This window comes from Pollachius pollachius (genome assembly GCF_949987615.1).
Source record: "Pollachius pollachius genome assembly, chromosome: 18".
Lineage (NCBI taxonomy): Eukaryota > Metazoa > Chordata > Actinopteri > Gadiformes > Gadidae > Pollachius > Pollachius pollachius.
In genome coordinates, this window is record NC_136951.1 from 18,466,717 (window position 1) to 18,489,601 (window position 22,885).

Consider the following 22,885-nt stretch of genomic DNA (forward strand, 5'->3'; position numbering starts at 1 on the left):
AGCAATTGTGGTTTATCACATTTTAAATCACGTTTGTTTCATCACAGGTCTGTTTTTCTAAAAGCATTGTTACCGGAAGTAGATAAGCAGGCGGATCTTGAAAGACTGACTCTGTGAAACTACAGTCCAGGTAACTTAAACCTTTTCATTTACCCAATTTATTCTTTGAACGATATTTTCTGTACACATTGTTTCACGGTACACAGCAACCCAAAATTGAATTTGTGAATGTTGATGTGCTATTTCTCCTGAAACAGAAAAACACCTCTCAATCATGCCGGTTAACACTGATACGCCATGGAAACAAGCAGCCTCCCTGACGAAACCGCTCAGAGCGGAGAACCGGAGATGGAGGTAAGAGCACCGTCATGGATACTAATGTTCAATGGTTGGTGGTGGTGGTGGTGGGGTGGGGGGGAAATGTCTAAAATAGCCTCAGACAGGAGCAAATGGTTTTATACACGCTGCTCCAAAACGTCCACGGCTAAGATTTAGAAATCACTTCCTTACTAAAATAACATGTATTATATTCAGACATATTCAGCCATGTTTAGATGATTTTCATTCCTCTTGGAATAGGATATGTAACCAATCGTAGCTGAATAGAAAAATAGAGAAAACCTGCCGGTAATTCTGGTTGTGTTTAAAGGTCAATCGGACGTGTGTCAGATGTTAAAAAAACGACATCTGTGATAGGGAAGCAAGGGGGTTCCAGAAGGTAAGATATTGCCACGAGAGCACATTTCCACGTGGATGACCCTTGTAAACACGCACTGAGACATGCACGGTTGAGATGTGACAATGGCTCTTGCTATTAGGGGTAATGTTGGAGGTAAGTGTAGTGATTCAGGTCAAGAGTCTTTGATCGGGGTTGAGAGCTTCTATACAGCCAGCCATTCCAACCGCGGTGGATTCATCCATGAGTCCAATTCTCTTAGCAGTGGGAAAGCAGCCATTTAGTCAACCCAGAATTGTGTGTTCTTTATTTAAGTATCTTCTAGTTGCTATTCTCTTCTGCACTGTGTTTGACAAAGGGTGATGTAAAAGAGAAGGAAGGAGTGTAATAATCAGATCGTGTCAAATGAAGATTGAGATTCATATATCGTTGGCTGTGAGCAGGATGCCTGCATCCGGAATATAATCCCTTCCATAATATCAATAATATCACAAATGAAGTTGCTTCGGATGACAGCGTCTGCTGAATGATGTAAAAGCACAGACATCGTACCATCATAGCACGTGGGATACTGCTAACAAACAGCTGGAAATTCCTTGAAGATTCGCACTGTGGTGAGGGATCAACAGTTCGTTCCTCTAAAAGTAACTGACTTCATGAATCCTTTTTATAGAGAAAGCCTCATCCTCATCCGGCAATGTCACCAAACTGCAACGCTGTTACAACCATTACACCTGTGTTGCATTAGCCGGAGGATGACTGATGCCTGGAGGCCAGAGAACACACGCAGAACGCCTCGCCTTGTCTTAACAAACACTCCCTTGTTTGGGATGCCGATAAACACGCGCCTCACAGCTTTTGCGATGAATCGTCTCTTTTGTTTTGTAGACACCCGGCATCGCATCTCGGAGCGTTTTTTACCTCGGCAGATTGCATTAGAAGCACCGGAGTCCGACTTTAATTTATAATCCAGCTCTTCTGCTGAGCGTACACCGGGGGGGTATCTGTTAGAAACCTCTGTAGCCGGACGTATCCCACGGAAGTCAATCCAATCTGATACCGCCCCAATTATATCCAAACCAATCGTATCCCAACCAATCAACCAATATGATTGGTTGGGACGAAAACACAGAATATCCCAACCAATCAAATCTCAATCATTCATAGCCAAACCAGTCATAGCCCGACCAATCTTAGCCCAATAAATGATATCCCAACCAATCATATCTCAGCCAATCACAGCCCAACCAATCATAGCCCGATCAATCACATCCCAACCAATCATATCCCACCCAATCACATCCCAACCAATCATATCCCACCCAATCACATCCCAACCAATCATATCCCACCCAATCTTATCCCAACCAATCATATCCCACCCTATCACATCCCAACCAATCATATCCCACCCAATCATATCCCAACCAATCATTTCCCACCCAATCACATCCCACCCAATTATATCCCACCTAATCTCGAGGCCGGCAGTCCTGCTCTGTTAGAGCCGGGACCGGAAACCTCCAACGTCACTGCGGAGCCACGCCGTTTCGTTACGGAGATTTCAACCAAAGGGAAACTCATTTGCGAGTCGGTTCAAGCTTCAGGAAGGGGATTTTAATAAGTGTGTATCTACAACGGCCAGTCTGCACAGTGTTGATTTGGAACCTTTAGAGACACTTTTTTACAACTTTACTACTGCTGGCCGAGTTTGTTTTAGCCAATTATGCGCTAACATACCCTTGCCTCCAGCAACGTGATTGGTCAAAACTCACACAGCCGAAGAAAGTGAAATGCCCCGGTCAACCAGATCTGTGCTTGTTTGCCATCAGACTTTAAAACCTTAATTTAAAGTTTGATTTGTTGGACTTTATCCGACCCAATTACATCCCACACAACTGTATCCCCGACTAATTTTCCTATCTGATCTTATCCCACACATTCACTGCCAAGCTCTGTCTTTTTTTTGTCGCATTTTTGTCAGAGGTTTCAAGTATCCAAATTAACTAGGTATTAAAAAAAAGGGTTATCTGTCATGTTTTCCATTAAAGTCTGCTTGTGTCATTGTGTGTGTGTGTGTGTGTGCGTGTGTTTGTGTGTGTGTGTGTGTGTGCGCGCGCGTGCGTGCGTGCGTGTGTGCGTGTGTGCGTGTGGCTGGGTCACTGTGAATGTGTGTGTGTCAGGTGTTTATGTGTGTGTGTGTGTGTGTGTGTGTGTGTTTGTCTGAATGCTTGCCTGTGTGTGTGTGTGTGTGTGTGCATGCATACACGTGTGTGTTTGTCTGTGTGTGTGTGTCTGAATGCGTGCCTTTGTGTGCATGTGTGTGTGTGCATGCATACACGCGTGCGTGTGTGTGTGTGTCTTTGTATGTGCGTGTGTGTGTGCGTGTGTGTGTGCATGCATAAATGTGTGCGAGTGTGTGTCCATGCGCACACGTGTGTGTTTTTGTGTGTGTGTGTGTGTGTGTGTGTCTATAATGAGGGATGGTGGGATGAGGAAGTTGGCGTGCTAAGCGTTTATAAGACGCCACACTCTTGAGGTGTCTTCTCCTGTGTGGGCTGAACGATGACGAATGCGAGAAATAAAAACCAACAGCATCTGTGATCCTCTTCCCAGACTGTATTTTAAGGTGTGTTTGTGTGTGTGTGTGTGTGTGTGTGTGTGTGTGTGTGTGTGTGTGTGTGTGTGGCACCGTGGGCAGGATAAAGGCACCTTTAATAGGCCGCTCCGTCAGAGATGTGTGAGGGGGATGGAGGAAAAAAAAGAAAAGAATAGACAGGACCAGCCTGACACCCGCTAAGCCTTCTCCCCCCGGCCCCCTGACAGCAAAGGATTCTGGGACGGCAGCGGGCAGAAACCCCCCCTGGCGTGGCGCTCGTGATTATCCTGCACCAACGCGCCGAGCGGCTCGGGAATCAGTGGAGGCTTACCACTCCTCAACTCCTCAATTAACATCGTCACAGATACACTCTGGGCCCTGTGTGTGTGTGTGTGTGTGAGCATAATAGCCACAGACAAGGTGATTACTTCTGTGTGTGTGTCTGTTTGTGTCCATGTATGTGCATGTAACAGTCAGGGCAGGTAGCTCTGAGTGTGTGATATGCACACATGTAACTGGTTGCCCAAACAGTTTCCTTTCTCCCGTAAAGATGTCTGGCTGTGACTGTGGCCACCTCTGAGGGCATTTCTAATTGGCCATCGCCCCGGCCAATCAGAGTACAATAAATCTGTTAAATGCAGCCCAGCCTGCTAATAGCCACTGTCTGCTTGGTTTGATGACCGCCACTATCTGTGTCTGTGTCCTAACACCTCCATCTGCAGTACATTCCAAAAAACAAAGTTATATTATTAAGTTTTTGCTCGAAAATGCTACAAGGCTGATCTCTTGCAGACGGATCAGCAATTTGTTCAGGGTTATAAGTTAATAAGCTCGCACCTTACGCTTTCTGCCTGCAGTGAAACCTTGGTTGTTGTGTCTTCGTTAAAAACATATTTTTCCATAGGGAGGCTATGAAAAATAAACAAAATATAATCCTCTACATTTTATGGTTGGTATTTCGATATGTGTTTAGTTTATTCAATAATAATAATTAATAATTGTGTGTATATTTCTTTGCCACTTAAGTGTGCACATAAACTCAGGGGATTTAATATTGTTTTTAAACTGGTTCCTGCGGCCTTATATGGGCCTACCCAGCTAGCTCATGTTAGCATGTTAGCGAGGAAGGAGGCATGCTAGCAAAGACAGAAATGCTGTCATTGATAATTGGCAAGTGTTCATTGATAATTGGCAAACACAAGAACATAAATGTTAGCAAACACAAAAAGGGAACAGAAATGTTTGCAAATCCACAAATGTTGGAAGACGTTTTTCAGACGTCTGGTTTGAGGCATGCTAGCAAAATTAGAAACGTCTACAGAAATGTTAGTGATGGGATTGTTATTTTCCTCCTTCAACCTCATTAAACCTTCTCTGTTTAACATGTTTATTTAGTGTGCCTCCAGCTGACGGCGCCAAGGCTGCTTCCGACTTCCTTCATACCTTCTTCACAACTTCATACCCCCCCATCTTCTCATCCTGACACGAACAATCTCTTTCTCGCTACAAACACTTCTCTCAGCTTTTCCCTGCCTTTGCATCATCACTCCATGTATCTCTATCTCTCTCGCTCGCTCTCGCTGTCTCTCTCTCTCTTTCCGGGGGGGGGGGGTGGTTGGTTGTTTGACCCGGGGTCAGGCCTGTCACGGCTGTACTGGAGATTCTTGGCAGAGATACAGCTGCTGTTGTTTGAAGAATGGCCCTCAGTGAACCCTGGGCTGTGTACCCCGCCCCCCAACGCACCTACCGCCATCAATCCCCCTGACAGGGTACATAGGCCGTTATCGAGGCAGCCTAGCCATGTCAGAGAGCCCAAAGGTCAATTTGATGGGCTACTACTGGGTGGATGGGCGGTAACATGTAAGCTCCCCTCAAATGTCACGCAGGTACGCAGCTGTTGCAAAATAGTCAATGTCTCCTTGTGTCGGCCAATAGATATCTCCGTTCCATTTCTAACAGGGCGCCTCCTTCGCGCGTTCACAACTATTTTTGAAACGGGAGGGCATGTCGAATACCGTGAATGTGTCTATATGTGGTGGGTAACGCGCAAACATTGGGGACGCATATAGGGGACGCGCAAACATTGGTTTGCGCGTCCCCTATAATTTGGTTCATACTTATGTATTGGGGCTACAGCTTGAAATTAGCCAAAAAAGGCTAAAGCTGGTCATTTGACTGTACAGTTAATCAAAGGGGACTGTCAATGAAACCATAAACAAATTGACTAAACTATTTCATAATGATTCTAGAAGTACCCATAGGGGAACTACAGCCCCGAATTTGCGACGTACCATCGATAAGCTTACCATTTCCGCTATGCCATCGCGTTTATCATCAGGATAGCTTACAATTTTCGGCACTTCAACACCACAAAGTGTTGTGTGTATTACATGCCTCTATTTCTGGGTAAGGTCCCCACCATGGCTCCACTTCCGTATAAAAGGATGCAGACGTGATTCTTTAGACAGCCCGCTACCTTACTGAAAAATGGGATGGATCAAAATCACTGTCGCCTTATCGACAGCGCATGATCAAACACTGCCCTGCCAAACGCTACAGCATGGGTGAAGTGTGTGTGTGTGTGTGTGTGTGTGTGTGTGTGTGTGTGTGTGTGTGTGTGTGTGTGTGTGTCAGGTCGGAGTGACAGACAGCAGCTACAGCACGCCTGTATGAGTGACAGCAGCGGCGCTTTCCGAAGCAACACAATTAAAACCTGAAGAACAATAATTGCCGACATGAAGGAGTAGGGCCATTCCGGTTGTCAAAGAGGCACCATTAAAAAGCGTTCTACTCTGGTGATGGGAAATCAAATTTGTATTCTGCAGTTACTGGAACTCTCCCCACCGTCCACGGTGTCCCTCCTTCTCCCCCCTTCCCTCTGTGTATTAGAAAACTGGATTGATTGCTCCTTGCTCTTGGCAGCCCAGTTTTCATTATTATCTTTAACGACTGTCACCGACATGTTTACAAGGCCTGTTATTTGAAAGCGCCGTCATCAAGTCCTTTTCTTCTTCTCCTTCTCTCGACCCGCACGCAGGGGTTGTTGTTTTTTTAGCAGCACAGCAAGGCAGAAACGACACCCCTCTGTGGGCGACGGTGGTACTGCACCTCTGGCGATCAATTTAAGAAATCCGGATCGGAGAGGGGGAGCTCTGTGAGACTCTAATGGCCTGACTAGCTAACCACTTCAGCGACATGCGTTCCTCAAGTACTTTCATGATTTCCTTTTCTTTTTTCTTTGGCGAGGCTATTTCAAATCACTGACGAGGAGCACTGGGCCTAGGAGACATATTCCCAAACGACCTGCAACCAAAAAGACCCTCACCGATACTGCATGACTTTGTCAAATTGGGTTTGAGGGCTTAAGTCACTGGTGTGTGGTGAAATGGCCCATGTGTATGTGGGTCAGATTATGTATTGTGTGTGGTATGATCATACAAATGCAAATGAGCTCCCATGATGCCAGACTAGAGAAAGACCATTTCATCCAGCATCTATCACATGGAATGGCTTACATTGCCCTATATAATCATACGCTCGTATATGGTGAGTAAGAATCTCTCTCTCTCTCTCTCTCTCTCTCTCTCTCTCTCTCTCTCTCTCTCTCTCTCCCTTTCTCTCTGTCTCTCTCTCTGTCTCTCTCTCTGTCTCTCTCAGCACTTGTCACAGTATGAAAAGTGCTGTGGTACAGGAAGCATTTGGAATCCGTATCAAAGGAGCAACCTTTGCTTCCTCTCCCACCCGGCCATTTTACAGTGTCGGAGGGAGCACAGCTTTCTCGCTTAATATTTGATAGCGGAGGCCCAGTATCAACTGACAGAGAGTAGGAAAAACCTTTGGAGGAGTTGGGTTTTTAGGTCAACACAGAGTCCCTCTCACACTCTCTCGCTCTCGCTCTCGTTCTCTGCTGCTCTCTCTCTCTTTCTCTCTCTCTCTCTCTCTCTCCCGCTCACCCTCCCCCTCTCTCTTGCTCTCCCTCTCTCGTTCTCTCTCTCTCTCTCTCTCTCTCTCTCTCTCTCTCTCTCTCTCTCTCTCTCACTCTGTCTCTTTCTCGTATTCCCGCTCTCGTTCTCTCTCTCTCTCTCTCTCTCTCTCTCTCTCTCTCTCTCTCTCTCTCTCTCTCTCTGTCTCTGTCTCTGTCTCTGTCTCTCTCACTCTCACTCTGTCTCTTTCTCGTATTCCCCCTCTCTCTCTCTCTCTTCCTCTCTCTCCTTTTCCCTCTTCTTAATTTCTATTGGTGGGAATAGTTAAGGACAGCTTAGAGAGATGGGGAAGGAGCGAGAGGGATTTGAGATCTGTCCCACCGAGGCGTACCGAGATGGTGTCGAGGGGATCCTTGTTGTGGATGATTTGGGGGGTTGTCAACTGAAGGGAGACGCCGCCGCCGCCGCCGCACCTGTTCACTGAGCGGTGACAGAGGCGGGGGGGGAGAGTTAGACGTACACCTCCACAAAGGTGCCGGAACCAAAAAAAACAATGTGTCAGCCGCCGGTGAGAATGGGTGAAAACTTTTAATTGAAAATATAGAATCCTCTGTCGACTTCGTCTGTCGTGAGGTCGCCGCTGAACTCAACCGGTGAGTGCCGGGTTAATGGTGAAGCTGCTCTTAGCTTAATGATGGATTTATCCCCGATAATCAGTCCGGTACAGCTATTCACCAAGGGAAAGCAACAACTTAAGTATTGGTGCTGAATTTAATAGGCATGTGGATTTATTAGAGTCATGCTTCCAAACTCTTTTTAAACGAGTCATGACCGTGAACGAGAGTCGGCGCTAAGTGGCGTTTCCAATCACGGGAACCCATCAAAACCGTCCTTTAATGAAAACGTCACCGATCAAACTCCCTGTGACTTCCCGATAGGCCCAATCCACCTCCGAATGAAGAGGTACTGGAGGGATGCTCGGGTGAACGGGGCCTGAGATCCTTGTGATTACTGTTGGCTGGAAACTGTTGTCTTAACTTAATGACTTAATACTTCCTGGCAGGCGCTTTTACGCCGCGACATTAGCAGACACGGTGTGTGTGTGTGTGTGTGTGTGTGTGTGTTCAACGTCTTGGCCCTGCTTCCCTAAGTGCTCTTGTCACCCACCGTCAGTGCTGTGGAAAGAGTGAGTGTGTGTGTGTGTGTGTGTGTGTGTGTGTGTGTGTGTGCGTGCGCGTGCGTGTTGTCGAAGAGAGAAGCTGTCAATGTGGGGGGGGTTTACATGTGTAGCCATTTTTGCAGGAATGTGCATAAAGTGTGTGTGTCTACGTGTGTGTACATGTGTAGCCATGTTTATGCATGTGCATATAATGTGTGTATTTTATTACACATTGTCTGTGCCTTTGTGTTTATATTTGCTATCTATACATGTATGTTTTTATTTCTGCATGTGTCGCAAATGCAAGCTTGTGTTTGAGCATGTGTGTGTGTGTGTGTGTGTGTGTGCAGTGTGTGTGTGTGGGGGGGGGGGGGCTAGGGGGGGAACCAGGTTACACCATCAGTGTGAGGGGCACAGGGAACTCATTACAACCCAATCACATTAAAATGAGAAACACACAGTGTCAAGACCAAGATTTAGACAGGGAGGAGGAGACATTCAATTATATTAATACCGCATCTTCATTTGCATCGGCCCGACTGTGCCAGCCTCTCGGCTCAGCCTACACCTGTCATCAGACGCAGACAGGAGACACTTGTTGTTGCCAGGGGATGGTTTAGACGCATTACTTCAGTCTATGTACACCTCGCTCTGCCAAGAAGGGGAAATACGTTTTCTTGTGTGGATCCAAATGAGCGTTCTGGCATTGGGAGGATTTAGGAGTTGATGAGAAAACCGTACGTTTCATCAAAGTTTCTCACCGTTGTGACTCAATGGTAACTTTTTCTTGTTGTTTTGAGTCCCTACATCATCATTCATTTTTCTAATTTTCCTGTTGTGTTCAGGCTCTCCCATAGCGACCGGCCCCGTCACCATAGGAACAGAGAAACAAATGCTTCAGCCCCTACAGCGGTAGATACACCCAAAACACAAAAACACAGAATGCTAGTAGATGTGGTTTACTGTTGGTTAATCCCCCCCTCCTATCTACCTCCCCGACCCAGTCTTCAGCAGGTCATTGATTCTTCTGCAGGTCAAAATCCTTGAATTTTTGTTGCGTCTTCTTCTTTCTCCCTCCTCCAAGCTAATACTTCTCCTCTTCATTCCTTCCATCACCCTCCTCCTCCTCCTCTTCCCCTTCCTCTTCTTCTTCCTCCTCACCCACCTCCTCAGACTCCTCTTCCTCTACCTCGTCCTTCTCCTCTCCTCTTCCTCCTCCACCTGAGGTGCTAGCAGGATTGTGAAGAGATGATGACAGTCTGCCATTCTGCCTAGCGACAAAAGCCAGGGGGACATCTTCCACACCCAGAAATTTCAAGATGAGCTTGAGTTCATCATTTTCAACTGCCTTCCCTTCATGACAACAAGGATTGGATTTTTGTTGCCTTGATCTGTGAAACTTAAGTCCAAATGTTACCAAGCTTTGCAGTGAGCAAACAACACACACACACACACACACACACACACACACACACACACACACACACACACACACACCGTTTCAGTAAATTTGTTCTAATTTGTTCTACTTTCTGCTGTGTGTTTTGCAACTAATCACTGGTTCCAGTTTCGCTAGTTTGTAGTTAGTTGTTAAGTTATCTGTTCAAACAACACATAACTACAACCAAAATATGAATTACTCCAAAAAGATTCTGCACAGCAAAGTTTCTACGAAACAACTGGAAAGGGTGCAGTAGTAGAAACACAATATCAGAAGGATGTTATATATTTTAGTGGTGGTCCAATGACTAGATAAGTTATGGTTATAACGATAGAACACAGGATCTCAATTCAACACAAGATCTAAAAACAAGGCAGCGCTTGTGTCGGGTTCGCAGACGTTCCCGGGAAGAGATGGGGTCGTCTGATGTTTCTCGAGGAAGGACTCTGAAGATCTCGGGGAGCCGGGAAGCCTTTCCCAGCATCGGGGTGCAACACATGAAACGAGCACTGGGCTGAGGAAGACTCCCATGCAGTCTGAAGGCAGCGCCAGACTCTGCTCATTAGTGGACGTGTAGGGACACAGAGATGTTATGTATATCTGATGTGGGCGGGTGAAGATCAGCTGCTATAGCATGAGCACCGACATCAAGGATCTGGACTCGATGCGGGCTGATGCAGGAAGCCGGTGGAGGGAGTTGAGTGGCGTGACCGGCTGCACGTTTTGACCTGGTTCAACACCAGGGCACACACGGGTGATGGGGGGGGTTGTTAACGAGTTGTCTGTTAACGATTAGTTTGTTAACAAGTCGTTTGTTAGCAAGCGGATAGCTATAGAGTCGTTCGCTAACGAGTCGTCTGTTAACGAGACGTTTGTTAACGAGTCAGCTCTAAGAGGTGATCTCTGGTCTACCAGCTTCCTCGAATATATCTGACCAGCAGGAAGAGTCGTTTTTCTTAGTTTTGATTTATCGTCGCAGTAAAGTGTTGGAAAATCCGTGACATAGATTAGAAATAGATGACATCAATTCAACATTAACAACGGAGAGTAGAAAGCATGGACGATCCGAGTGATCGATGTAGGCCATGTTTGCAATGCTGTGTGAACGTACAGACATGGCATGAATAATTTAACACGACTAATTCAGATACTACCCAGCGCATCGTAGAACGAACACACAACTATCGCGCAATTCATTTTCACATTAAACGGGAGGCACTACACAAACATATCAATGCATAATGTGACAAGGAGCCGATTAAGGAGATGTCACCAGCCCGTACCGCCTTGTTGGTTAGTCCTGTAGTTGGGGATTGGAAGTATGAATTCTATATTTTTGTATATTGCCGTGTTTAATTTCATCAAGGGTTGCGTTCGTTTGAGGATGTGTGCCGATGTGCACGTGATCGTGAACGCACCCCCTAATTGCACACAGGTGTGTCTCATCAAGTCTCAGTGGACCGGACTAAGTGGGACTGGAAGGAGGGGGAGGGCGGGTTGTTGTTAGGGCTATTTCCATTGGGGTCACTGAAGAAAATAAACCCAAGTTGGAAGACCGTTAACTACTATTGGAAATTTAGTTGCAAGATACATTGAATTGAATTCAGATACACGTCATTAGCAGCAGATGTTGGGCATCTTTCTCAAGGACTTTAGGCATTGGGGTAAGGGATCCTTCCACAAATTGATGGTTGATAACTGCAATTTCTTTCAATATTTTATAAAGAAATGGAATACATCACTGGCACATGGGCAATGATAACAGATGTTTTGTACTGTATGGTGTTAAAGTCATGGTTACAAATGTACAAAATAATTACAAAATGTGTGATTCACATTTTCATCTGAAATGCTACCAATATTCCACCAGTATCATGAAAATGTCCAGACATTCTTTAGCCACAAAAAAGTAAACCAAACTCAATGAATAATTCAAATCAAGCCAAATAAATCATATTAGTGTTTCCATTTGAGATAAACTCCTAACTGTGCCGGAGAGACGTTCCCTCTCAGACAGCCTGCATGTACCACTGGGAAAGGTCAGAGGTTAATCCTAGGCCAATTCAATGGCAACTCCACTCCCCACTGCACTTAATGGAAGTTTATTTAGACAATGGAAGATTTGTGAAATCCTTCTCATATTTGGCAGCCCATGCGACTTTTTTTCAAATCAAATCGGCAAAAACTCATCAAGTCTCAGACAGCGATGCCTCCTACCAGATGGCATGCATTAAAATCCAAATACCTAACAATGTCAAAATACCAACCAATAGAAACTCTTGGGAAACCGCAACCCACAGGGTTTATTTATGGTTTAAAAGAGACAACTTTCTGGTGTAAACTTTTAAAAAGTAGCTCTTATTAAGTCATTGATATTCTCTTAAGAGCCGTGCTGAGATTTTCCCATCACTTCCTGCTCGGTTCATCTCCCAAACCCTACTGTAAAACGCTTCAAAGGGCGGTATTATCTTGGTTTTTGTTTCTGTTGTTGTTGTCAGTGGTGATGCGTTTGTCATATGTCTACCTGCGTCCGTAGGGACCATCTGAGCTCATGGAGGAATGCATTCTGTGACAGTATCAGATTTCTTTGTATCCCTGAGAGCACTCAGCTGTGTGAAAGTTATTTGGATCATGGAACAATGCGTTGTGATTATTCCTGCTCAGTAGACCACTTCTTTGGTGTGTGTGTGTGTGTGGGTGTGTGTGTGTGAGTTTGTGTGTGTCTATATGTGTCCCCGTGTGTGTGTGTGTGGGGGGGGGGGGGGGGTGATGGCAGTGTGTGTGTCCCTTTTCCATTAATGGCAACACTTATCTTAGTGTGCATGTGTGTTATGGATTATTGGTTTTGTGTATGTGTGTGTGTCGCATGTTTGCATGTGTGCATAGTTGTCAGTGTGTGTGCATGTTTATGACTATGCGTGTTTATCTGTGTGTCTAGTGTGTAAGTGTGTGTGTGTGTGTGTGTGTGTGTGTGTGTATGTGTGTGAGTGTGTGTGAGTGTGCTTTAGTCTGTCTGGCTTCATGCATATGTTCATCGACAAACACTAATAGCCTTGCATGCAAATTTGTTTTTTGCACCTGCTAAACAGTGTAATTCAACACACACACATGAACAGCCTCACGTGCACCTACCTAGCCACACACACACACACACACACACACACACACAGACCCCCCCAACACACACACAAGACCCCAACAACGCAGCACATTTTTATTTTTTATGGGCCCCACCACATCTATTTGTGCCAAGGTACACGCGTGCCCACATCTCCCCGTTTAATGGCGGTGCACTGCAAGGTCGGACTGATTTAGAGAGACAGACTGCAGCAGCACCACCTCACCCCTCTACCTACCAGCCAACCGCCTCCTCCATCTACCGCCTCCTCCATCTACCACCTCCTCCATCTACCACCTCCTCCATCTACCACCTCCTCCATCTACCACCTCCTCCATCTACCACCTCCACGGCTGCACATCCACACACAGCGCGCTGCCAATGACCCTGGGTCAGGCCTAAAAATCCACCTGTGATTAGTGGTGTGTTGCCAAAGCCCACAGTGTGCGTGTGCATGTGTCTGTGTGTGTGTGTGTGGGGGTGTGTGTGTGTGTGTGTGTGTGTGTGTGTGCGCGCGTGCGTGTTTGGGTGCTCATCGGGTATGCAGAGCTTGTGAGAAGCTTTATCACTGCACCAGAAACATCCCTAGCAAATGTGGGTATCTTTGTCACATAAAACGCATGATTAAACAATTATGGGGGCTCGCGTACGGCCCCCCCACACCTGACATGAACCCCGAGTGAATGTTGTTGTCTTTGGAGAAAGGGGGGGGGGCTTGGGAGGATGGTTTTCGTTTAATAAGCGCTAGGGGAACAAGTTGTCAGTGTTGTATCGGTCCCTTAGCCACTGTTAGTTTGAGATTTAGGGTTTGGGTGAAACGCGGTGTCTTGGGGCGTTTGTGAGTGTGACAAATCAGGGATTCACTGCGGAGGCGGCTGAATATCGTCGGTTTGCATGGGCGCCGGGCGGGGACATGTCATGAATGTCAACACCTGAGCCGATGCCGTTGAACAAGGTGTGAGTCGACCCCGGTTTACTTCCATGAAACCCTACGCACAAAAGAAAGACCACCCACCCTAACGAATCAAAGACCCACCTGTTCACAGAGTTTCAATACTCCCTTGGACACGTTTTTCTAACAAAAGTACCCTTTTTTGTCTCGTGTTTCCATCGTGTAAAACAGAAAATGACAAGGTTGTAGAAAGCAGGTTGGTGGTTGGACCGGGGGGGGGGGGGTTTGAGTGTGGCCGATCACGTGAAGAGTGAGTGTTGCCTTGCCGTTCCTTATTTAAATTTGGCAAAGTGTGTGCAGCGCACACACACACACGGGACTCGGCCTCTGACTGCAGGTATGGCAATGATGCTTCCCACACACACACACACACACACACACACACACACACACACATGCCAATGTGACCAATGTGAGGGCAGTAGGCGTACCAGAGACTCTTATAATAGACGGCCATTCATGGTGAGGGGTCACTTACCCCTATAAATCAATACACAGGAATTCGGCGAAGGCACTCTTTTCGTAGTGCCTGCCGTAGGAGCTAGCTGTACAACCTGCTACTCGCGTCGCTATACTCTGAAAGGGATCGTCCATCTCCCTCTCGCTCGCTCACTCTCTCCCTCTCTCTCTCGCTTGCTCTCTCCAAGGTGAGTTTTGGATAATTGAGTGCTAGGAGAAGGACAGTGAAAGCGCTGTTTTTTGAGTGGCTCGCTTCTGATTATTCGAGTGTGTGTTTGTTTTCCACAATCAAGGCTGAAATCAAATGTTGTTGATATTGTCAAGGAGCTAATTGTCTCGCATGTGTGCGTGTGGTTTAGTTTGCGTGTGTTGGGTCTCCAAGGAAATTGGCAAATTCATAGAGGGACGAATATAAATTGTTGAGTGCCGGCTTCTGTCTCTCTGTGTGTGGGTGTGTGTGTGTGTGTGTGGTGTGTGTGAGTGTGTGTGTGTATTGTGTATGTGTGTGTTTATGTGTATGAGTGCACATGGCTTGTATCCCCCGCCATTCTGTGTTTTGTGCTGGTCACAGATCATTTCTCTCTCTCTCTCTCTCTCTGTGCCTCTCTCTCCCACTCCCTCTCTCTCTATTTCTCTCTCTCCCTCTCTTTCTCTCTCTCTCTCTCTGTCTGTCTCTCTCGCTGTCTCTCTCTCCCCCGCCCTCTCTCTCTCTCTCTCTATTTCTCTCTCTCCCTCTCTTTCTCTCTCTCTCTGTCTGTCTCTCTCTCTGTCTCTCTCTCCCCCCCCTCTCTCTCTCTCTCTTTCTCTCCCTCCCTCTCTCTCCCGCTCTCCCCCCCTCTCCCCCCCTTCCTCTATGTTTACTACAGCCGTCTCTCCCAATAAAGCTGGCTTTTACTGCTGTCAGATCGCTCACTTGTAAAATGGGGCCTTTTCGTCCTATTCCCGTTGCCTTCTCATAATTCATATTCATTATGTCCCATTAGAGCGCGGGCTGTGTGTACATGTGGGGGGGGGGGGGGGGGGGGGGTGATTTGTAGCCCCGCGTCTTCGGAGACCCACAGAAGACGTGGCCTTGTACAGCCTTGTTTCTTTCATGCAATACGCGCCGGACGCAAAGCCATTGATCACTGGTTATCAGGGGCATAGGGGCGTGTGTGTTTGTGTGTGTGTGTGTGTGTTCGCGCATGTGTGTATGAACGTGTGTGTGTGTGTGTGTGTGTGTGTGTGTGTGTGTGTGTGTGTGTGTGTGTGTGCGTGTGTGTGCACCTGCATATCTGTCTTTGAATCTGTGGGGTTTTTTGCAGGGTTGTGTGTGTTCATACGTGTGCGTATCTGTGTGTGTGTGTGGGTGTGTGTGTGTGTGTGTGTCTCTCTCTCTCTCTCTCTCTCTCTGTGTCGTGCGTGCATCTGCATATCTCGCTATGAATCTGTGGGGTTTTTTTGGTGGGTGTGTTCATGCATGTGCGCGTCCGTGTTTCTGCATGTGTGCGTGTGCGTGTTTGAAGCGTGTCTGAAGCTGTGTGTGAGAGCACGCGTGAATGTCTGCATGCACACGGCTCTCACAAGACCACCAGGAGCACTGGGGGCTCCGTGCCCCCAGAGTTTGACCTGACCTTTATGTGTGCGGTAGCGTCAGGCTGGCGCGGCCCTGACAGTAGGTGACCCCCCCCACACACACACACACACACACACACACACACACACACACACACACACACTCGCTCCTTCCCTAATGGAGGGGAGGGGGAGGGGAAGGGGGTTCATTAACTGGAACTCGTCTGTTGCGCTTTCTTCTACGCCGCCAAACATAGAGGCGGCCATGACACCCTCTCCCCCGCGTCTCCCTCCTTCCTTTCTACTTTCTAAGACATCCGGGATGCAAGGTGGAGGGGGGAGGGGAGCTATCAAAAAATGTCTTCCCTTTCTCCTTCTCCTTCTTCTCCTCCTTCTCCTCCTCTTTCCTATTCTCTTTCTTATCCTCCTTCCCTTTCTCCTCCTCCTTCTTCCTCCTCTTGCTGTTCTTCCTGCCCTTTTCCTTCCTCTGCTTCTTTCTTCTTCTTCCTCTTTCGTCTCCCTTCTATCTTTTCTCTTCTCTCTTCTTCTGTCGCCGTGTTCTTCTCTTGTTTCTCCTTCTTCTCCTTGGTTGTCACTTCTTCTGTGCCGTCATGCGTTTTCCTCCCCGGGACCCTATTAACCTGCGGCGCCCCCTCTGGGGCCAACTGGGTCGGGTCGCCTCATTCCCTGCCTGTGATGAAGGCAGACAGAGGGCCGGGGGGGTCAGAGGGGGGGTACTGTTTTTCATCCCCACCTTGAGACCCTGTCGTGTCCAACGTCTAACCCCCCCCCCCCCCCCCCCCTCTCCCTCCCTCCCCGGGGAGAGGGGGGGTACTAGCGTAATAGCATTTTCAGTTCTGCTCTCGAATCACAGGACAAGATACGGCAGCGCTGGGGTCGGCAGAAAGAGGAGTGTAACTGAGAAAGGGCTTTGGGGGCCGTCCAACGCCATCACATTCTGAGGACCACCGCGTTGACCCCAGGCCCCATGTCGATGGCCTTCGATCCACTCCAATTTTTGTACGGCCATTTATGTGGCCAGGCTCATGTCATTATAGGAAATGTAATTGGGTTACAGCTACCACCTATATATTTATATATATATATATATATATATATATATATATATATATATATATATATATATATCCCCACCCTCACTTTATAGTTGGTAACTGGAACCCAATTACATCCATTTCATCTTTTAGCAGATCTTTCATCTCTAAAATCCAAAGTCTAAAGTCATCCACTTAGCGGGGGTGTGTGAGCGAAGCGCAGAACGCAGAACGCGCAAAGGAACCGAGTCTAAAAATACTCCCTCGCATCGCATGATGGGTGCATTCAGCGCGTGCTGCTTGGTCCGTGTGCGTCTGTGAGGTACCACAGCTGCAAATGTGGGCCACACAGTCTCTCACCAAACTATGTTGGCTCTCCATTAGGAAACCAAAGGGAAGAACAGAGGCCATGTCGGAGGGGTGAGTGTCCTCTCTCGCCACTCACACCAGCACCTTTCAATTCCCCATCTGAAATGATAATGTCCTTGTTATTGACCATTGGTGGAAACTAAATGTTTTGCTCTTGCTCTCTCTCTCTCTCTCTCTCTCTCTCTCTCTCTCGCTCTCTTACTCTCCTACTCTTTCTCTCATCTCTTGTGTGTTGTTTGTTTGTGTTCATGTGTTTGTTTGTTTGTTGGGTTGGTGACTTTCCATTTTGGGACACAGACCTGTAAGAAAACATTTGTTTCTCTGCACTTCATTTGGCATGCTCTATTTTTTCTGTGTTGCTTTTTTAAAAAAATGCATGCTTTTCTATTGTTTCCACCATTGGGGTGATATTATGGGCCTAATTATAAAAGGCCTATGGTTAATATCATATAAAAAAAACGGTGTGTGTGTGTGTGTGTGTGTGTGTGTGTGTGTGTGTGTGTGTGTGTGTGTGTGTGTGTGTGTGTGTGTGTGTGTGTGTGCGTGTGTGTGTGCGTGCGTGCGTGTGTGTGTGTGTGTGTGTGTGAAATTAGGTTTTACTACTACGCATGCTGCCTGAATCCTTTTCCTAATCCCATTAGGCCTTTTATTGGGTGAATTAGTGTTTTCATACACACTGCTGTGAGTTTGTATTGTAACATAAAATGTATTGAACACTAACTACTTACATGTGTTTCTAAATAATTGAATTACAGTCTATTGAAGCATTTAGAATGGGGATTAATGCTTCATTCATTTCCTGTAATTGTTCTTTTGTGTTTAATGTCTTTGGCTATTAAACCAACAATATTATTTGAACGTTGAAGATATTAAAGGGGTAGTGAATCCAAAACCTTTAATGTTTGTTTTAAACGTAATACGTCTTAAATGATTGTCCCCTTAGTAATCTATGCCATGTTGTCACTGTGACTCAAATAAAACCGTAAATTAAGGAAAACAAGAGTGAAATCCTATGTTTGTGCCACCCGTTGCCAAACCGTCTGTGAACGTTCCACCCCGTTCCCAACGCCGACAGCGTCCTTTTCTTAACTTCAAAGTGTCTTCAGCGAGTCACCTCGATGTCACGACCAGGGACTCTGGCGGCGAGTTGTCTGTGGAGGCGTCCAAGAGCGGGGATAAGCTTTTGGACACTTTAGTGTAATGCCACGGCAGGTGGCGCATTTCACACACAACATCGCTTATTATAGCGCTCATACACAACAACGGTACTAAAAATGTACCACAATGTTGGCTTGAGTCACAACCATAGGGATAACATCCCCCAACTCCTGCCCCTTACCTTCTCAAACACATTTTTCACATTTTTAAATCTCTATGTATTTGAATTGGAGCTGAATTGGGCGTTCACACTTCAAGGATGTTCTGGATTTTATCCTTAAATTTTCTGCATATTCAACTTGAAAAAAAAAGAAAAAGTTGAATTTCGACAGTCTTCAAAATCAATCTGATTGTGAATCAGAGACATTCATGTATTGTGTATCAAGCTAGGCTTCCTTGTGTGCCCCTCTTGAAGCTGTGTGAAAGTATGTGTAAAGGTGCAAATTTATGGCCTGTCTTTCAGAAAAAATCCAAATACTCGGCAACGAGAAGACTTCTATTGAAGGTAAATCCGCTCTGACATTAAAGCATTTGGCAGGTTTGCTAAGACCCCAGGTTAATTGTTGATATTTTCTATGACAAGTTATAAATCAGCCATGATTTTTTTCCATCTCACCCCCTCTTGGGGAGTACACTTATACCCATATTGGGCAGCTCCTATTTATCTTTTGGTCGTATTACAAATGGAAACCAAAACTTTGTACATAACTCAAAAAATATACTTTTTTTACCAAGCTTAGTTTAGTTTAGTTTATTTTGTTTATAGTTTTGTGGGCAGTCCCCTTTGAGAAGGAACAGCTTTAGCCTATTTGGCTAATTTCCAGCTGTAGTCCCCAGCCAGTTGTCAGTAGGCAACCTACAATACATAACAGTAAAAAAAATACATTACATTTATAATTACAGCAGGCCAGAGCAAAAAGGGGGAAAAGACAAACAAACATATTGCACACATTTGGAGCGAGAACAAACAGGCAAGCAGGCTATATTGTTTGCCAGCTCCGCCACTTATGTTTTTATAGATAATCGATGGTTATCCATTCGTTTCGTTGTTTATTAAGGTGTGGTTATTCAACAGGGCAAGCTATTGAGGAAGGCTGAGGCATTGCTGGTTGTTGAGCAGACGACCAAGGCTGCTGAGAGAGAAGCAAAGATTAATGAGAACTGTCCGCCCCTCAAACTGTCCGGCCTCACGGTGGAGGACCTCCAGGTATCTGGCCTTTTGATTCAACAGGAGACTGGGGAATGTATAAATACTGTAGCTGGCACAATATTTAGTTTGGCCATTTTGTTTGTTACTGATACGGATCTTGAAACAACACCTTTAGGTGCTAGTTTATAGATTACTGTTTATAGATTCTCAGAAAATAAAAGCACTCTGGATGATGAACTGGCAACATGAAAGATGTAGGCCTGTTTATCGCCGATATTTATAGTGAAACAATTGTTACTTTCTGTTAATATTAGGACCAAGCAACTTTTATTCAATGCAATTCTTTTCGATTTTTCCTCCAAGTAAACATATATTCTCTCAAAAAGACGTGGGTTTGAAAAGGCTTCTCGACAGCTATCTTGCCGCAAGCTCTGCAGAAGTTCAAAGCCAGGCTTTTAGCCTACATCTCGTCTGATGATGCATCACCTCTGACTGCGCTTTTATTCTTCTCCTCACTTCCTTCCACATTGGTTAGGGCTTTCACAATAAGAGCGTTTCGTTTTTTTTCCCTTACCCCTCTTGTATTTTACATGGCAGGCACTCCTCAAGACCATGCACAAACAGATTGACGTCCTTGATGAAGACCGCTACGACCACGAGGTGAAGGTTGCCAAGAATGAGAACGAGGTTTGTGTCTTTGTAATGGAAATGAACATAAGTTGTCAGAATATTGATGGACCGCCAGCTTGCCATCTCCCCTCGGCGAGCACTGAGCCTTTGAAGATCAAAAAAACGAACGCTGCACTCCTAATCCGCCTTCCATTAAGGATTACAATTATTTACCTCTTATGTATTATAAATTTAATTCTTATATCCCCTATCAGAAATCAATGGGGGCTGCAGAGATCAGGTTAATGCGGCCTGTCAGAGCAGAGCATATGTGCCCTGACAGGAGGCATTAAGCTGATCTCTGCAGCTCTCATTGATTTCTGATAGGGGATATATAGCTGTAATACCTGGGTCAGTGCACGCTATGGGGAGTTGAGCCGCCATCCTAAAGCCTTGACATTTAAGATCTGTCGAGTGAAGGGCCATGACGTCACCATGGTACTACCATTTTGAGGACCTGTATACTGATGCTGATAACCCCCCCATCCCCCAACACACACACACACACACACACATATACACATACATACACACACGCCCGCGCACACAGATCCAAGTCCTGACACATAAGGTCCGGGAGCTGAAGGGGACGAAGAGGCCCAACCTGAAGAGGGTGAAGAAGACGGGGGACCTGGTGCTGAGCGGGGCCAAGCTGCCCGCCAAGTCGGACTTCAAGGTCGCCCTGAAGACGGTGAAGAAGGACGAGGAGAAGGTGGGTCTCCGGCTCCAACGCTCCCTACGCCTGTATACGTCATATTGGACGCTCCCTACCCCTGTATACGTCGTATTGGACGCTCCCTACGCCTGTATACGTCGTATGGACGCTCCCTACGCCTGTATGCGTCGTATGGACGCTCCCTACGCCTGTATACGTCATATGGACGCTGCCTACGACTGTGTACGTTGTATTGGACACTCCCTACGCCTGTATACGTAGTATTGGATGCTCCCTAGGCCTGTATACGTCATATTGGACGCTCCCTACGCCTGTATACGTCGTATGGACGCTCCCTACGCCTGTATGCGTCGTATGGACGCTCCCTACGCCTGTATAGGTCGTATTGGACGCTCCCTACCCCTGTATACGTCGTATTGGACGCTCCCTACGCCTGTATACGTCGTATGGACGCTCTCTACGCCTGTATACATCGTATGGACGCTCTCTACGCCTGTATGCATCGTATGGACGCTCCCTACGCCTGTATACGTCGTATTGGACGCTCCCTACGCCTGTATACGTCGTATGGACGCTCCCTACGCCTGTATAGGTCGTATTGGACGCTCCCTACCCCTGTATACGTCGTATTGGACGCTCCCTACGCCTGTATACGTCGTATGGACACTCCCTACGCCTGTATACGTCGTATTGGACGCTCCCTACGCCTGTATAGGTCGTATTGGACGCTCCCTACGCCTGTATGCGTCGTATGGGCGCTCCCTACGCCTGTATACGTCGTATTGGACGCTCCCTACGCCTGCATACGTCGTATTGGACACTCCCGAGGCCTGTATACGTCGTATGGACACTCCCTACGCCTGTATACGTCGTATTGGACGCTCCCTACGCCTGTATACGTCGTATTGGACGCTCCCTACGCCTGTATACGTCGTATTGGACGCTCCCTAGGCCTGTATACGTCGTGTGGACACTCCCTACGCCTGTATACGTCGTATTGGACGCTCCCTACGCCTGTATACGTTGTATTGGATGCTCCCTACGCCTGTATGCATCGTATGGGCGCTCCCTACCCCTGTATACATCGTATGGACGCTCCCTACGCCTGTATACGTCGTATGGACGCTCTCTACGCCTGTATACGTCGTATGGACGCTCTCTACGCCTGTATGCGTCGTATGAACGCTCCCTACGCCTGTATACGTCGTATGGACGCTCCCTACGCCTGTATACGTCGTATGGCCCCCCGTGGGCTCCTGAAAATGTCCTTCGTTCGTATGCCTTTCGTTATGGACTTACTTATTTTTTATTTCACCGAGCAAATACTTTTTATTTGAAAGCAATTGCTTTGATTCATCGTGGTATTTATGAAATCATTTCTTCTAACCTCTGTGACTGCAGATTGCTCAGTGGCATTCATGTAACCATGTAGCCATTCTCTCTCTCTCTCTCTCTTTCTCTCAATACTTCTCACTCTGCTTCACTTCACTCTCTTGCTCTTTTCATCGGCTCCTACACTCTCTCTCTCTCTCTCTCTCTCTCTCTCTCTCTCTTTCTCTCTGCTTCACTACGTCTCTTTCTCTCTCTCTCTCTCTCTCTCTGCTTCACTATGTCTCTCTCTCTCTCTCTCTCCCTCTCTCTCTGCTTCACTACGTCTCTCTCTCTCTCTCTCTGCTTCACTACGTCTCTCTCTGTCTCTCTGCTTCACTATGTCTCTCTGTCTCTCTCTCTCTCTCTCTCTCTCGCCCTTCAGAAGGAGGAGGTGACAGACTGGCGTAAGAACGTGGAGGCCATGTCTGGCATGGATGGGAGGAAGAAGATGTTTACTGCTGCTCAGTAGAGAAAGATAAACCAATGTTCAGCGGCGTGAGAACTCCCTCACATTAATTTCCATAGTTCAGCGTGGTCTAAATTGTGCGCGCTAATT

The 22,885-nt window shown here is 46.7% G+C and overlaps 1 protein-coding gene across 1 annotated transcript; it reads left to right on the forward strand.

Moving 5' to 3' along the window:
• Positions 1–297: 297 nt before the first annotated feature.
• On the forward strand, positions 298–22,857 carry tnni4a (troponin I4a; the record flags this gene model as incomplete). The annotated part of the gene is given in 9 exon segments (XM_079756113.1): positions 298–354; positions 650–673; positions 675–718; positions 17,321–17,357; positions 18,927–18,968; positions 19,539–19,670; positions 20,211–20,300; positions 20,833–20,994; positions 22,712–22,857. Coding segments are annotated over 9 exon segments (675 nt in total). The 3' UTR covers positions 22,799–22,857.
• Positions 22,858–22,885: the final 28 nt, after the last annotated feature.